General features: G+C 34.9%; 1 protein-coding gene across 2 annotated transcripts; it reads left to right on the forward strand.

Annotated features, from left to right (window-relative positions):
- Nucleotides 1-1,071: 1,071 nt before the first annotated feature.
- On the forward strand, nt 1,072-15,609 carry LOC127870961 (nematocyst expressed protein 3-like). Of its 2 annotated transcripts, none has more exons than XM_052413561.1 (3): nt 1,072-1,174; nt 2,400-3,204; nt 15,081-15,609. In XM_052413561.1, the coding sequence occupies exons 2-3, from the start codon at nt 2,403-2,405 to the stop codon at nt 15,335-15,337; spliced, it is 1,059 nt and encodes a 352-aa protein (XP_052269521.1). In that variant the 5' UTR covers nt 1,072-1,174; nt 2,400-2,402; the 3' UTR covers nt 15,338-15,609. The 2 variants fall into 2 exon arrangements, with proteins under 2 accessions (XP_052269521.1, XP_052269522.1); XM_052413562.1 differs by lacking the exon at nt 15,081-15,609 and adding an exon at nt 3,658-4,684.
- Nucleotides 15,610-18,057: the final 2,448 nt, after the last annotated feature.

Raw genomic sequence — 18,057 nt, forward strand, 5'->3', positions numbered from 1 at the left:
ATAGATTATCATATCAAGATTTATTTCCCTTGTTTGACCCATTTAACAAGTACAATGTACTTGCAAAGTAATCTCCCTTGCTTGTGCCTAGCTGGTACGGTCTCAGCGCTGTCGGGCAAAGTGCGTAATTTAAGCACTAAATTACTCTGTTGACAGTTTGTAAAAATGGCTCACTGTATAAATGAAAATATTCCTACGACAGCACGGACATGTACTGTTCAGTAAATGTTGTTACACTAGCAGTAGCCCCCTGCCCTGGCGGCCATGTCTTTCCGCATCTCTCCCTGCCACAGCGGTCATGTCTTCCCGCATCGCCCGTTGTCCTTGAAGTCATGTCTTCCCGCATCGCCTCTTTCCTGATGGTCATGTCTTTCCGCATCGCCCCCTGCCCTGGCATTCATGTCATCAAGCATCGCCCCCTGACCTGACGGTAACGTCTTCCCGCATCGCCCCCTGCCCTGGCGGTCATGTTTTCCCGCATAACCCCCTGCCCTGGCGGTCATGTCTTCCAGCATCGCCTCCTGCCCTGGCGGTCATATCTTTCCGCAACGCCCCCTGCCATGGCGGTCATGTTTAACGCATTGCCCCTTGCCCTAGCGGACATGTCTTCGCTAATCGCCCTTTACAGATGGGAACTTTTTTTGAAATCACTCATATATCCTTAAAATATTTACAAAATTCATACTGATTGGTCAACATATGATTTCTAAGAACACCTACAAGTGTGCTATAATTTTACTTGTGGCCTTGTTTTTCTTAACCAATTAACTCAATGTTTAAAAAGGGTTTAGATATCCTTGGGGGAAAATGATCTGATCCAATTTGAAGACTGCATAAAATTTAAAACAAAAATCCGTTGTTTTGTTGTTCAACCTTATGGACCGGCGTCGTCAATCAGTGCCATGCAATTTATATATCAGGGCGTTGATACTTAAGACATTGAAAATAACATATTTTGAATAATTAATGTCGTACTTTGCTAGCAAGACAGATTCACCTCCTTCAAATGTCAAAATGGTAATCAAAACTAAGCGTTAAGTGCACACAACCACAAATGCAGGTACTATATAAACGCCCTGAGTTGTATGTAGCGTCACTTCTCTTGATTATTACGAGTTGAAAATGACGAGATTTGTTCGAGAAGGAATATTGCTGGCGCTTTTGGTCTCATCTGGTACGTACAATATAATGTGTATATAGATTCTGAAGACATTATAGATGTTCTAAAAATGTGTTATATTTTATTTGAGAGTTTTACACCGAAAGAAAGTCACAAATTAACGGGAAATGTTTACGAAAGCTATATCTAATAATGCTCAACTCGTCAAAGGAAAGTAAATAATTTGCATTCTAAGGTAACCGATGTAAATTTTATTGTCATATTCGAGTGTGCATATCTAAATGACAAATGTAATTCATTATATAGATCGACATGTAATGTTTTTATTGAATACGTTTGCGCTTATTGTTCATAAGGCTTTACATTAACCCATTTATGCCGAGTGGACTCTCCCATCCTTCTAAATTGGATCAATTCATTTCAAAATTAGGGATGTCTGGTATATTTATTTCTATATTTAGAATATTACTTACAGAAATTCTTTTAAGCAAACATCGCAGATCCAGATGAGACGCCGCATCATGCGGCGTCTCATCTGGGTCTGCGCTGTTTGCCAAGGCCTTTTTTAGACGCTAGGCATACATGGGTTAAATGACGATTCAAAATGTCACTGTGTCCATTAACATCGCCAATAAATAAGAGAAGGTAGGTCAGCTACATATTATTTTGTTTACTTAGAACGAATATAATTTAAGGTGATTCATGGATGTTTCTTATTTCAAATTCAAAATCGGCAGGCCGTTGAAACACTTACAGAAGAACTAGAAATACTATTTGAGTTTTAATTGAAAAGTGTGATTTAAGCGACTTGTATAAGAATTAATGAGTATGTTCACTAAACGTGAATGTGAATTGAATTTTGCAGTTAAGTTGTTTTGCATGATAAGGACTATAAAGAGCGACGGGCACATTCTGCATACAATCCATGATTGCAAGTTTTGTTGAGCTCAATTTATGACGTTCATATTACTTTCAATAATAAAACGGTCCTGTTTTAGTGTATGTTTTATTTTCACAAAATACTATCAATTATGTATCAGACTCGTCTTCAAAAGGCTTACACCGCCAACAAGACTCGTTGTTACTTAAACAACTCAGAAAGATAATCATTATTTATATTAGCTGTACTCAAGATCGGGATTTATAACTTTTTGTGTTTTGTTTTTATAATAAAGAAAACATTTAAGTTGAAGAAAGATTTAAAGATAACATTTAATTACGGATACCTTTTTAGAAACTTTGTTTTTCCATGCTCATTCTTCTCATCTCAATATAACAGTTAATGGAGGAGGTCCATATTGTCCGAATGGGGGTACGAGAGGGAACTGCTTGGAAGGACGTACTTGTCCAACATCTTATTCGTGCATTGGGGGATGCCTGCTGTCCCGATGCTCCAATTGTACCTGCAGCAGCTGCAGCAGCACCAGCACCTGCAGCAGCACCAGCAGCTACATCTGCACCAGCAGCTACTGCAGCACCAGCAGCTACAGCAGCTCCAGCAGCTACAGCAGCACCAGCAGCTACAGCAGCACCAGCAGCTACAGAAGCACCAGCAGCTACAGCAGCACCAGCAGCTACAGCAGCACCAGCAGCTACAGCAGCTCCAGCAGCTACAGCAGCACCACCAGCTACAGAAGCACCAGCAGCTGCAGCTGCACCAGCAGCTACAGCAGCACCAGCAGCTACAGAAGCTCCAGCAGCTACAGCAGCACCAGCAGCTACAGCAGCACCAGTAGCTACAGCAGCTCCAGCAGCTACAGCAGCACCAGCAGCTGCAGCTGCACCAGCAGCTACAGCAGCACCAGCAGCTACAGCAGCACCAGCAGCTACAGCAGCACCAGCAGCTACAGAAGCACCAGCAGCTGCAGCTGCACCAGCAGCTACAGCAGCACCAGCAGCTACAGCAGCACCAGCAGCTACAGCAGCACCAGCAGCTACAGAAGCACCAGTAGTAAGGGTAGCATCTGCAGCAGAACCTGCAACGGTACCTACGGGGCCATGTGACGGTGCAGTTGGAGAATGCAAGGGTAACGGGAAGTGTACTGAGGGCTTTAAATGCATAGAGTCGGTCTGCTGTCCCTTAGGTCAGTACATTTGCAAATATTTTATTGAATATTAATGAGAATGCAATTATTGTTGTTTATTATTTTGAAATGCGTCATGTTATCAAACTGCGAACTCGTCTTACGTTAACAAATAAAAAAGGTCGCCGTGGTGTAATGGATATGGTGTCCGGCTAGCGACCGGGAGGTCACGGGTTCGATCCCCGCTGTGGGAGCGTTTTTTCGATCTCCCACATAGACACCAAGTACTGGTTCTAGGCCCAGGAAACGGACTCGAGAGCATTTCAAATAAGTAGGAATTACTTTCTATGCAATCGAGCTTAAATAAATAGGTTTAGACTAAACTAAATAAAAAAGGCGATTGTTTTTAACTTCATGAAAATCAAACAATGTTGTAGTAAGTAATGTCATAAATATAAGTATTTTTGAATACATAAATTGTTTTGGTAAAATACTTTTTGAAATTGTCAACAGTGTGTCCGACACCAAGACCTGATAAAAAGTGTGGTGATAAGCCGAAGAAAGATCAATGCACCACCGAAGCCGACTGTCCACGAGGCCGACCGTGCTGCGACGACGGCTGTGGCCAAATGTCATGTTTTCAAGGCGATAAGAAAGGAGATAAGAAAGGCGATAAGCCAGGTGATAAGCCAGGCGATAAGCCAGACGATAAGCCCGGCCGCGATAGGCTCCGCGGTTAGCCCTATTTCAAGTTCGTTATTTGTTACAATATACAGCAACGTGGTAAACCCTAGTGTAATGTCGTTATATTTGACTATGTGAAGCGGATTTGCAAGACGCTTTAAATCAGGACAATACAGTGTTGGCACGTTGGAATGATATGAACTCACACATAAGCAACTCAACTCTTAATAATCGGATTTTAGGTTACGCTGTATGACTTTATTTGCATTTCAAAGCATTTGCAGGTAAATGCAGTTACAGAATTACATAATAAAATGCCAATCGTCTATTTGAACCATGGAAATATATGTTTGCCCCCCCCCCCCCCAATCATGTTACAATATTGCAATTATATTATGTTATCCATAATCCCGACAGTAATAAAATATATATTGTATGCAATAAATCTGATTTTAATAATAATCTTCAATTAAAATTCCATTTTATGAAACAAAATTTGATTCAATTATTAAATTTCATATAGTGTTTAAGCAAACACTAATGCAGTACTAGTCTTAATGTGATATATTTAAATGAATATCATTCAGTTCTGACAATGGTAAAGCATTTTGTTTTTAAATTTTTAATCGACGTTTTGTTTCCGTTTTTATTTAAAAAAATTATGGTCTGAAAAGGTTCAATGCTGGTGTAGTTAAAAAGTTAAAATTAAGGAATTGCTACAAACCGTTATATATGTGTTCACAACTGTTTCGTTAAACTCGCTCTCTTTTGTAGCATTATGACCAATGCGATATTATTATATACACGCTTACAATCAAAATCAGCTATTTTGTATTAAAAAATATAGAATATTGAATCAATTTTTCATAGATTCATCAGAGATCAATACACGTGTCGAGTCCACCGATGGAACATATCGTGTTAGTGATCTCAGAGTGACGTCTTTAAGACGCGGAAGAACTAAAGCAATTAAACATAGGACTTTTGAATTATACTAAGGGTACCATTTTATTAATTTAATGATGAGAAGCAGAAATGAAAACTGGCATCATATTAACTGCTGGTTCAAAACCTTTCAACTTAAACAAATGCACAAATTAGTCAGAGCTGGTCTGCATGCAACAACACAAAATCATTTTTTCGCCTCCATGTATTACAATTGAACTTAAAAAATGTGTAAGGGGTCGTTGTTTGATTAAATGACCAAATGACATAAAACTATATGCACCTAAGAAAATGTATGTACCTTTTTCATACAAATTTCATCTTAACGCATGCGTGCAAACACTCCAAATGTCTTTCTCTACTACAGCTTGTGTCATTAAATGTCCCAAACCTTTTCAAAGATTTCATAAAGATCGACTAACCAATACCAATTGCTGTTACCAGCCATTTTGCAGAATTATGAACCATATTACTTAACAACTTCCCTACGTATTCAAGCTCGTCGTCAAGACCCAATAACCAAACCCTATGGTTATTTCAATCCGTTGAGAAGACTTACGTCCTCTTTCGTACTAAACATGTCTGGTCATGGTTTATGTGCAAGAATGAATGATTGTTGAAGTTTGCGATAAACGTGTACATATTTCCGTAAATATTGCATATATTCAAACCGGGCGCATTTCAATATCGAAAGGTCACATACCATGACCCATCACTCTGAACTGCAGTGAAACAACATTATGTCTCTTTATTTAAGGTTAACAGTTACTTTTAAAATCCCCATGTCTCCTCCTAAATTACATATATTAAACTTGGTCTGTATGTACATATATATGTTAAGAGTCTTTTTAAATATTAATTGACCAATGGCTATAATTGTTACCAGCAATAAGCGTCTATGAATGAAGCAATTGTACATCCCAGTAACAGCTACATACATTCAAGGAAACTTCAAACATGTCATTGGGGTCATCATGCACAGACACTGCCAACGGTTTATAACTAATCTACAACTTTGCAGAATTTTGTTTCTTTAAAAACGTTTGCGTGCAACAACTCATTTTCTCTACATCGTTTAAAGTTTTAATGTATGATTAATGTGCGTCTGTGTGGCTAGTGAATATGGTCATATACCAAGCGTTGTTTCTCTGAAATACAATTTAGCACAATAATACCAATTTTGTACTTAATATGTTACGGTTTGTGTTTGCCGTTCAATAATTTGGGTTGTCATCGACCAAAGTTGAAATTTCCTTCTGTATTTTAGGCTTGCACTATACCTAGCTTAAGACTGCATTTAGGGTCGGCTTAAAGTCTATCTATATTTACCGTTACAGAAAATATATTTACATAGTAAACTGTTTCTGCTAAACAAATACAATTTAATGGTGGTATTTTGCTTAATGTTTTTTATGTTTAAAGAGGATGAAATTAAAAGAAACAACATGCAAACATGTGCCAATGTTGCATCATTTCCTGTTAAAAAGAACGACATGACTTTACAGCTCAATTTGTACAAATTCCTTTTTTATTAAAGACAATATGACATATGATTGAATCAAAATGAACAAAATATCAGCATGGGACATGACTTTGCTGGGTAGATAAACTATTTAAGCATTCGACTGATTTGTTTTTTATAATAAAACGAAACTTATTGCGATAACTCCACAGCACAAGTTCGTAGACCCACTTCAGAAAAAAAGTCACTTACATAAACGGAGAAGAACGTTACCGACTTGTCGAAAACATAGTAACAACAAAACATCATGAACAGTGGAACAATGTTCCAAAAAATATAAATGATCATTGCTTAAAGCAGTAGTGAAGTAGAAAAAGCATACCTTTATAATTTAATAAACATTAAAGCCATTTGCTTGACAAAAGTAAGCTCACTAAGTATAGTTTGACGGACATTCCAGCTTGTGTCAGAATCGCAGTCCTGCAAATTAGCGTGTTTCGTGGAAAGTCATATATTTTTTAAGAACCAGAAAACTTATTGAAATAGTTTCACATATGCAAGTGACATACGTTTTTAGTAAAAATATTTTCACAATTGTTTAAATCAAGCGGTTTAAATAAAGTAATCTGCATATCTATATTATGACTATAGAAACGTAAATAATTTGGCAAAATTGCTGTGACCTTTTATTATGCTAAGAATATAATTTATAGATGAAATGCGGTCGCTTTCTATACTGAATTGGTTATAAATATAAATTTCCTTTCAACATCCTCGGTTGATGTTTCTTACGTTTTAAAATGATGTTTAAATGTGTTCTTCATATAAGATGTATAATAATAAATCGGAATTATATTCAATTTACACTTTTTAAATACTAACGACACGTATTTTAATACACAGTATCTAATGGGATCCGAGAAGAGTCTTGAATTTAGAGCATATCATTTATTTCAATCGAATTAAACTACAAACATCAACAGTGGTATGGTACTTGACCATGCTTAAAAACCAGGTTAAACTAATGCATGGAAAGTGCAGTTTACAAAACAAAAGATTAAGCCGACAACTGACGTAATTAAAACTGATATGCATTAGCATTAACCATACACATCTGCCTAACCACGCGTTCAGCGTGTTAAAGGCTTGTTCGCTGCAATAAATACGTGAACAATGAGCGCGTTTAAAACCGAAAAAAACAAACAGAGCAACTTGCTTGATGTCATATTTGACGTGTAGCATGTGACAGACCATTCTCTGTTGTTGTTTTGTTTTAATTTTTGTTCTCATTTATTATCTCTTGATTGTGTTATATTAAATACATGCCATTAATCTGACATAAACATTTAAATATACAATACCAATAAGAAGACGCTTAACTTTTTTTATCAACGACCATATTTTGAATTATTGTCGCAGGCTTTAAAAATGTTAACAAGGGTATATAATAACGTTTGAATCCAGTTGGCTTCAACATGTTTGCGTTTCTGGTGTGACGATAAATAAAAAAAAGAATAACACTATTGGTCTTCTAAAATACATATAGTTTCATGTAATATGCCATATATTAAGCACTGTTTAGTTATAGTCTAGTAGTTAAATCTTGGACAGAAATTACCCACCTTAATAACATCCGCAATATGAATCTTGTAGAAATGTTATTGTTTATAATATGTGTACGCATAATTTTGATGTAATGATCAATTTTCTTATTCTCCCTAAGGCAAACGAAGTTTGTGAAAATCAATGTGGTACCACAGTTTACCATGTCCTAAAAATAGCATGACTTCACAAGGATAAACTATATTTGTTAATACATTAAGACGAACATACGTGTCCTTTCTTGATTTCTGTTGATCGAAACCCAAATAAAAAATGAATACGAGACCGATAGCGAATGCGATAGAGGAATTCATTCCTTTATTTGAGGGGCGCAACTATAATGATAAAACAATATGTTCATTCTTGCCTTAACATGTATAGCCTCTAAATAGTATAGACACATAAATAGGAAATATTAAAGCGCTAGCGGCTCTTAATTATAACAGCTAACAGCATGTTCAATTCATTCACAGTAAAATAGTCTTAATAGGGTGCTGCTCCTACGAGTTTGGCAGTATTTTAATGGTTTGTCTGTTTGCTGTTCACCATACATTATATTGTCTCACAATTTTGTTTTTCCAACCACTCTTTAATTCCTGGGTGGATCTCACTTTCACTGTCAAAGGGAATGAAGGTATTTGATTTCAAAACAGGAAAGTTTGGCTGAAACTAGTTTTGAAAGAATGATTGCATTTTTTCCGCTTCATTATTTCACGTGTAGACCAAAAACTGTGTTTTAATTGTTGCTACAAGTATATAACATGAAGTGGTAAATTTTGGCATGCTTTTCAATAAATAAGCGAAATTGTTATAGCCTGCTCGATAGTACTTCCTTTTCCATTTTTTTGCTTTCTGACGAGGTTGAAGGGTAAACTATTAAGAAGTTTGAAATGAGTTATATTTTGACAAGATATTATTCATTTACATTTGGTATATTTTCCAGATTTATTTTAAATCTTGTAAAATTGTTTATACATATTTTAAACAGCTAATAATTCAGTAATTAAATGTTTGTTTTTTAATTTCTATGTCGACAAAGGATGAAATAAACATTATTAAAACACAATCTTTGATATAAGTAGTATTCTTACTTGTTTTTATTGACTAAACAACATACTAGAAGTCACTTTTTCATGTGACAGAATATTGTACGATATTTTTTTTAAGGATATGTTTGTTTATTTACGACAATAACATTAATATTAAGCAAAATATGGAAATTAAAATTGTAATTTAACTATTGACATCCAAATACTAAAAGTTGGTTTTTATTCATTTCAATTTCTGTTAAGATGATTACATAATTGGTCGATTAAATCGATTGATTTAAAACGGATTGCAAAACACAAAACATGAAAAAATGAATATAAAATGAACTTATAGAATAATGATCCTGTCTCACTCATTACTCGGGCAAACTTTGTTAACATGAATAAATAAAAAATATCATCATTATAATTAAATGCATGTTTTATCTTAGTCTAAACCAGATTTATATTTTTCATATTTAATAAATAATTCGATTATCAACTTCTAAATAGTTTCTTATTTAAAGTATTTAATATAATAATATTTCCCCCCTTTTTATTTGTTATACAACCTGTGCTGTTATCTCAAATGATGTATACTATTTAAAAACTCCCATCCTTAAATTGGGAACTGCAGTCAAATTTGTTGTCAAGATATTTCTTAGAGGAGCAATATATTTACCACCTGATATACACACCGTGACCTGCATGTTTGAGCCTTAGTATGTTATGAGCATTATTCGCACTGTAAGCAAATAAGTCGTGTAAATATATCTTCCACTCATTGAAAGATCTGTCAGGTAAAGTGGCGTTGTTATTAATGCCGTTGTTAAAAGTATATGACACGTTGCCATGAATTATTTATTCCAATATTATACAAAACAGATAACACTTTGAAAATGCAACGTATCAATATGCGTACAAAGAATAGCCGAGGTATATCTTAACACTAAATTGTTAATTTATATTTACATGTGTTCATTCATATAAACTATTCTTACAAATTTTTATTGACTTCTCTTCATTATTTTTGTCAATTAAACTAAGTTGTTTGACATCTTTCTGTAAAGACTGGAGTAAAAAAATATCATCATACGTTAACGTTATATGAGCATTGGCAATACAAATAACACATGCAATGCAAAGTATTATAGGTTACGAGCTGTCATGTAACCAATCAACGTTGTGCTTATATATTTTATAAGTGCATTCTAAGTTTTTATTATTCGTTGTACATCAACGAAAATGCTGCCAATATATGCTAAATAATTATGGTACATCTTCTAATAAAGCAACTTTTATTAAGCTTGGTTGTTCCAATGTTTGTTTTCGTATTGCTGATGTGTTTTGCTACGCACAAAACAAATATTGAGGGAGAGCATGCCGTCGTGTTTTACTTTTGAATATTAATGTAATTTACATTTAATCGCTGTACCTAAACCACACGTTGTTATTTCGTGTCCTACCTTGACAAGCTTGGAATGTTAAACCCAGAACAGTGATGAGCGTCACGGCGAAGGAACAACAACAGTTCACACAATAAGACAGTTGCTGATATTGTAGACAAAACCGTCTTGATTTATTGCAAAGTTTTCACAGACTGTCGAAATGATTATTTTCACAAACACAAAAACTTAAAGAATGATGTACCCCAAATGGCTTATTACAAATCACGAATCTGAATCATACTTAAAATATAGCTGCATTTATGAGATATCTTTAAATAATCTTCTAAAAATGCTACAAATTTTAAGTCTACCTATTGTGATTTTGGGTGTTCAGTTGAAACTAGATTATGTTTAAATTCGTCTAGTGCGATGATATTGAAATTTAGTCGTCACATGATTGTTTGTGAGATTAAGGGTTTAACTGATATGTTATTGGTCTATGATTTGTGCGTTATTGTGAAATTATTCAAAGAAAAACATAAGCAAAGTTTTGCGTTTCCATGTAGATACTATTTATAGAACAAGCACATGTTCCTAGTAACGCACCTTAGCAACCAATCAGAAGGGCCGTAACGATGAGAAACATTTTATATGATGCATATTACTACGTGGAGCTAAATAAAGCCATTTATTTGTCAAAATATGGAAGATTCAACTACTGTTTAGTTGTTATGGGCGAAAATAAACAGTTTAACATGGAATTACATGTCAAACACGGATGTGTTAAAATCCTTTCACTTATATATTGTAGTTATATAAATTAAGGGGACTGGATGCACGGATATCCCCCTTATACTGTGCAAAGGCATGTTCACAAATAGATGTTTAATGCCATTTATTAATTAAAAATAAAGTGGAATCTCCGATATCTACTAAACTTCAGATTATGTTATTGAAATATTGGATTTCGACGTATTTTAAATTCAATGTTACACACACATTTTTGTCTGGCATGTTGGGATGATATACACTTACAACTCAAACCTCTATAATCAGATCACATATCAATCATGTTTTGTTCATTACGAATCATTTGCATGAATATAAAACAGTCAACTTGCTTGAAACATTGACATGTATAAATGCACCAAAAGGAATGCAACGATAATTTATTATAAATTATAGCATTTGTAATAAATATCTATGGCATGAAATACATATTAAAAACTAAAAGGAACATCTTTATCGAATATTTGATAACATCGGTTTCTTTGTTTTTATTTTATTTTTGGTAAATAACCTATCCCGGAACTGACGCAAAAAGTATCTCATAAATGGTTTAATATTAGATGTGAACATAATATGTAATATTATTTGTACATAATATTACATCATTTAACAAATGTAAATGTGAATCTGTCTCGAAATAACAAATGTACTATCAAATGTCAAATAAAAACTCCAACTGTAAAGTTTTGTATACGAACAGAATTATTGGTCTCATTACAATTTTGGTAAACTTAAAATGTCTCGTTAAACTGGGGTTATTATTTTAGCTAAACGTCGAATGTATCATCAACCTAAGTTAAGTCCCAGTGGGTCCTAGTTGCATTATGGCTTAAAGAATCTCTGTTTAACTCAAGTTTGAAATGACGATCTTTTGTTCCTTTGATATTGAATTTATTCCTTTTTTCCACAAAGTCTAATAAACTTAACATTTACTTCTGTTCCTTCTTTATAAATGCAATTACTTTCCCAATTTACATCATAACAAGCAAATTAGTTGAATTGATACGTCCCGATAAATAAATTGTGTTTATTGATGGGTAAAAATCCTTTGATAAACGATATACTCGAAAACAATACTAAGTGTAAGGTAATTTTTGTATGCATTGAAATTCTCCTTAATGATATCTATCCAACCATGAAGTTTCATTATGAAAACTCTTACCGTATCTGAGATATAGCCCTAAAATGTTGCATCATAAAAGCAACAAATGGCAATAACTCTAAGTTAAGAAAGTGTAGAGTTATGGATTTTGTGCAAGGCATTTTTCCTGATCGATATACACTGTATATACACCCATGAAGTTTCATGTTGCAATCTTGTATGATATCTGAGGTATGGACATACAAAGCAACATCATACAAAAACAAGGTGCAAGTAATCTTATTTAAGAAAGAGTAAGGTAATGGGTCTTGAGACTGACACATAACCTCGTTCATATGTATATACACTTATGAAGTTTCATGTTGATGAATTATACAATTTCTGAGACAAAGCCCTGAAAAGGTTGTGACGGACGGACGGACAACGCAAATTCTATATCCCTCCGCTTTTGCGGCGCATAAAAAGTTACTACAACAAAGCTAGTGTTTGTACATTTAAGTATCTCATTGACACATATTTCTTTGCAATTTTCGACTGTTTTTGTCCAAACTTAACACGATTCTAGCCTGCGTGCCTCCTGTTTAATTTTCAATTACAGTGGATCTTTAAAATGAAATCATATTGAAATGAAATACGGTTTAAATCGTGCGTGTTTTTCATTATTTTCTGTCTAAACCGTTCTTGAAATAAAGATACAGTATTTTCGATCGCTATACTATTTCAGTATGTTTGAAGTGTAGTTTCCGTATAAGAAATGTATCCTTGTTTCCGTGAATTGCAAATTATATAAATCTATAAATATATTTTTCAAGAGTATTTTATTGTCCATACACGATTTATATTTAAGGGGTGCGAGTTCTTATGATAAGATTAAAACATGATTTGTATAAATGTTTTATCTTAATAAGTTTAATGAATATTTTTCAATGACCATGATGTGATTTTTAAGTATTAACATGGTAATTTTTTTACGCAACTATGCTCGAGTTCAAACCCGCCGAGATTTAATCAAGACAACAGTTATGAACACATTTATGATTATTGGGCAAGACATATGGTTTCCTGAAAAACATGCATCGCCCCCTTCCCTAGCGCACATGTCTTCCCGCATCGACCACTGCCCTAGCGAACATGTTTTCCCGCAAAGCCCCCTGCCCTAGCAATCATGTCTTCCCGCATCATTCCATGCCTTAACGCACATGTCTTCCCGCATCGCCCCCTGCCCTTGCGCACATGTCTTTCCGCATCGTCCCCCTGCCATAGCTGTAATGTCTTCCCGAATCGCCCAAGCGGTCATGTCAGCCCGCATTGCTCCCTGTCCTGGCGGCCATGTCTTTCCGCATTGCCCCCTGCCCTGGCGGTCATGTCTTACCGCATCGCCCCCTGTCCTGGCGGTAATGTTTTATTGCATCGCCCCCTGCCCTAACGGGCATGTCTTTCCGCATCGCCCTCTACAGATGTGAACCATTTTAAAATCACTCATATAGCCTTAAAATATTGACAAAATTCACACAGATTGGTCAACAAATGATTTCTAAGAAAACCTACAAATTTGGTATAATTTGAGTTGTGGCCTTGTGTTTTTTAAACCAATTAACGCAATATTTAACAAGGGTTTAGATATCCTTGGGGGGAAATGATCTGATCCAATTTGCAGAATGCTTAAAATAAAAAAATCCGTTGTTTTGTTGTTCAACTTTATTCAACTTTATGAACCGGCGTCGTCAATCAGTGCCAGGCTTTGTATATATCAGGGCGTTGATACTTAAGACATTGAAAATAACATATTTTTAAATTATTAACGTCGTACTTTACTATCAAGACACATTTGATATGCCCCTCCTTCAAATGTCAAAATGGTATTTAAAACTAAGCGTTAAGTGCGTACATCCACAAATGCAGTTACTATATAAACGCCCTGTTTTGCATGTAGCGTCACTTCTCTTGATTATTACGAGTGGAAAATGACGAGATTTGTTCGAGAAGGATTTTTGCTGGCGCTTTTGGTCTCATCTGGTACGTACAATATAATGTGTATATAGATTCTGAATACATTATAGATGTTCTAAAAATGTATTACATTTTATTTGAGAGTTTTACAACGAAAGAAAGTCAAAAATAAACGGGAGAAGTTTACGACACCTATATCTAATAATGTTCCACTCAACAAAGGAAATGAAATAATTAACATTCTGCGGTTACCAATATTAATTTAATTGTCATATTCGAGTGTGCATATCTAAATGACAAAAGTGATTCATAATATACATCGACATGCAATGTTTTTATAGAATACGTTTGCGCTTCTTGTTCATAAGGCTTTACATTAAGTTACGATAAAAAAATGTCACTAAGAGAAGATCAGAGATACTATTTGAGTTTGAATTGAAAAGTGTGATTTTAGCAGCAGTACCTGCTGTACTAGCAGCTACCGCAGCACCAGCAGCTACAGCAGCACCAGCAGCTACAGAAGCACCAGCAGCTACAGCAGCACCAGCAGCTACAGAAGCACCAGCAGCTACAGCAGCACCAGCAGCTACAGCAGCACCAGTAGTAAGGGTAGCATCTGCAGCAGAACCTGCAACGGTACCTACGGGGCTATGTGACGGTGCAGTTGGAGAATGCAAGGGTAACGGGAAGTGCACTGAGGGCTTTAAGTGCATTGAGTCGGTCTGCTGTCCCTTAGGTCAGTACATTCACAAATATTTTATTGAATATTGATGAGAATGCATTTATTGTTGTAAATTATTTTGAAATGCGTCATGTTATCAAACTGCGAACTCGTCTTACGTTAACCAATACAAAAGGCGATTGTTTTTAACTTCATGAAAATCAAACAATGTTGTAGTAAGTAATGTCAAAACTATATTATATATATATTATTGTTGAATACATAAAATGTTTTTTGGTAAAATACTTTTTAATATTGTCAACAGTGTGTCCGACACCAAGACCTGATAAAAAGTGTGGCGATAAGCCGAAGAAAGATCAATGCACCACCGAAGCCGACTGTCCACGAAGCCGACCGTGCTGCAACGACGGCTGTGGCAAAATGTCATGTTTTCCTGGCGATAAGAAAGGGGACAAGCCAGGTGATAAGCCAGGCGATAAGCCAGGCGGTAAGCCAGGCGATAAGCCAGACGATAAGCCACGCGATAAGCCCCGTCGCGATAGGCCCCGCGATAAGCCCTAGTTCAAGTTCGTTATTTGTTACAATGTACAGCAACGTGTAAATCCCTAGTGTGTTGTCGTTATATTTGACTATGTGAAGCGGATTTGCAAGACGCTTTAAATCAGGACAATACAGTGTTGGCACGTTGGAATGATATGAACTCACACATTAGCAACTCAACTCTTAATAATCGGATTATAGGTTACTCTGTATGAATTTATTTGCATTTCAAAGCATTTGCAGGTATATGCAGTTACAGCATTACATAATAAAATGCCAATCGTATATTTGAACCATGGAAATATATGTTTGCCCCCCAAATCACATGTTACAATATTGCAAATATTTTTTATTATCCATAATTCCGACAGTAATACAAATATATATTGTATGCAATAAATCTGATTTTAATAATAATCTTCAATTAAAATTCCATTTTATGAAACAAAAATTGATTTAACTATTAATTTTCAAATAGTGTGTAAGCAAACACTATTACAGTACTAGTCTAAATGTGATAGATTTAAATGAATACCATTCAGTTCTGACTATGGTAAAGCATATTTTGTTAATTTTTAATCGACATTTTGTTTCCGTTTTGATTTTTTTTTTAATCTGGTCTGAAAATGTTTAATGCTGGTTTAGTTAGAAATTTAAGTAAAGGAATTGCTACAAACCGTTATATATGTGTTCACAACTGTTTCGTTTAACTCGATCTCTTTTGTAGCATTATGACCAATGCGATATTATTATATACACGCTTACAATCAAAATCAGCGATTTCACATAAAAAAAAGAATGTTAAATCAATTTTTCATAGATGCATCAGAGATCAATGCAAGTGTCGAGTTCACCGATGGAACATATCGTTTTTGTCATCTAAAAGTGACATCTTTAAGACGAGGAGGACTTAAAGCAATTAAACTTACAAAGGACTTTGAATTATACTTAGTGTACCATTGTATTAATGAAATAATGAGAAGTAGAAATGAAAACTGACATCATATGTTGTGCTCTTTAAAAGCTTTTAAACTAAAAATGCACCGTAAAGTCTGAGCTTTTTTTGTATGCAACAACACCATATCATTTGTTCGTCTGCAGGTATTAAATTTAAACTTCACACTAATGTTAGGAGTCGTTGTTTGATTAACTGACCAAATGACATAAAACTTACCTGCACCTAAGAAAATGTATGCACCTCATTTCATAGAAATTTTATCTTAACGCATGCGTGCAAACACTCCAAATGTCTTTTTCTACTACAGCTTTTCAAAGCTTTCAAAAAGATCAAATGACCAATACCCATTGCTGTTGCAAAATTATGCCCCATATTAATTTACAACTTCCCTACGTATTAAAGTTCGTCGTTAAAACCCAATGACCAACCCCTATGGTTATTTCAAACCATTTGGAAGACTTAGTCCTCTTTCGTATTTAAATGTCAGGTAATGGTTTATGTGTAAGATTGAATTATTGTTGAAGTTTGCGATAAAAGTGTACATATTTCCGTACATATGACTTATAATCATGATTTAATAATTATTCTTCTTATTCGCCCTAAGGCAAACCAAGTTTGTGAAAATCAATGTGGTACCACAGTCTTCCCATGTCCTAAAGATAGCATGACCTCACAAGGATAAACTATATTTGTTTATACATTAAGACGAACATACGTGTCCTTTCGTGATTTCTGTTGATCCCAGTTACTGCCCGAAACCCTAATAAAAAATGAATACGTGACCGATAGCGAATGTGATAGAGGAATTCCTTCCTTTATTAAAGGGGCGCAACTATAATGATAAAACAATATGTTCATTCTTACCTTAACATGTATAGCCTCTAAAGAGTATAGACACATAAATATGAATAATCAATGCGCTAGCGGCTCTTAATTAGATAACAACATGTTCAATGCGCTGTAAAACCTTTTCTAAAACTTAAAATACGAATACAAATTGTGCAGATATTTTGCGTAATGACAACATAGTGACAACGAAACAATTTTTGATGCTACATTAATCTTGTAAATGGAGGAGTTGGTAATGATGGTCATTAATTGTCATTGAAGATTAAAATTACGATTATGTTTTAATGATTATAATTATAGAAATTATAGTAATAAAAGGGCGTTGGCTGCATTTGTATATATTATTTTATCATGTTTGGCTATGCTGATGGTAAGGATAATGTGAATTAAAAATAATAATTTATTACCTGATCAATCCAAAAGAGAGACACAACTTCTTCCCATTTTAAGACATGACTGGTATCACATGATCCGAAAACAACCATTATACCCTGCACATTTCTTAGTCATGCTCTTCTGTAGATTTAATTTTATTTTACTTTGTTACATATTAAAAGTATCGTTTTAAAATTAAAGTTCAACCCTTTAGCCCAACGATGACCTATGTCGATCAAGCCGCATGTCCGGATCCTTCATAGACAGACGATTGCACCACAGATGCCGACTGTCCATTAAGTAGGCCATGATATGTCGATCGATGTTAGTGGAAGTCATGTCTAAATAGCAGGCGACACAACGAACGATCTGGATGTTCTTGGCGCGGTAATTGTTCAACATTTATTTTATTCAACATCAATAAGTGACACCGTGTATTGTGTTTGCATAGGCATTGATGTTCATATTGGAAACCTTACCTTTGTGCATGTTATGGATTATTGCACATGCTCGACTAAAAACCAAATCGAGGGGTTCGAAGCCGTACCCAAGGCTTGCC

Source organism: Dreissena polymorpha, chromosome 3 (assembly GCF_020536995.1).
Source record: "Dreissena polymorpha isolate Duluth1 chromosome 3, UMN_Dpol_1.0, whole genome shotgun sequence".
In the NCBI taxonomy this organism is placed as follows: domain Eukaryota; kingdom Metazoa; phylum Mollusca; class Bivalvia; order Myida; family Dreissenidae; genus Dreissena; species Dreissena polymorpha.

Excerpts from the sequence above, each read along its gene's own strand:
- LOC127870961 (XM_052413561.1), top strand. The coding sequence starts at position 2,403 with ATGGAGGAGGTCCATATTGTCCGAATGGGGGTACGAGAGGGAACTGCT. Across the intron at positions 3,205-15,080 it reads GTCGGTCTGCTGTCCCTTAG|TGTGTCCGACACCAAGACCT; the intron begins GTCAGTACATTT and ends TATTGTCAACAG.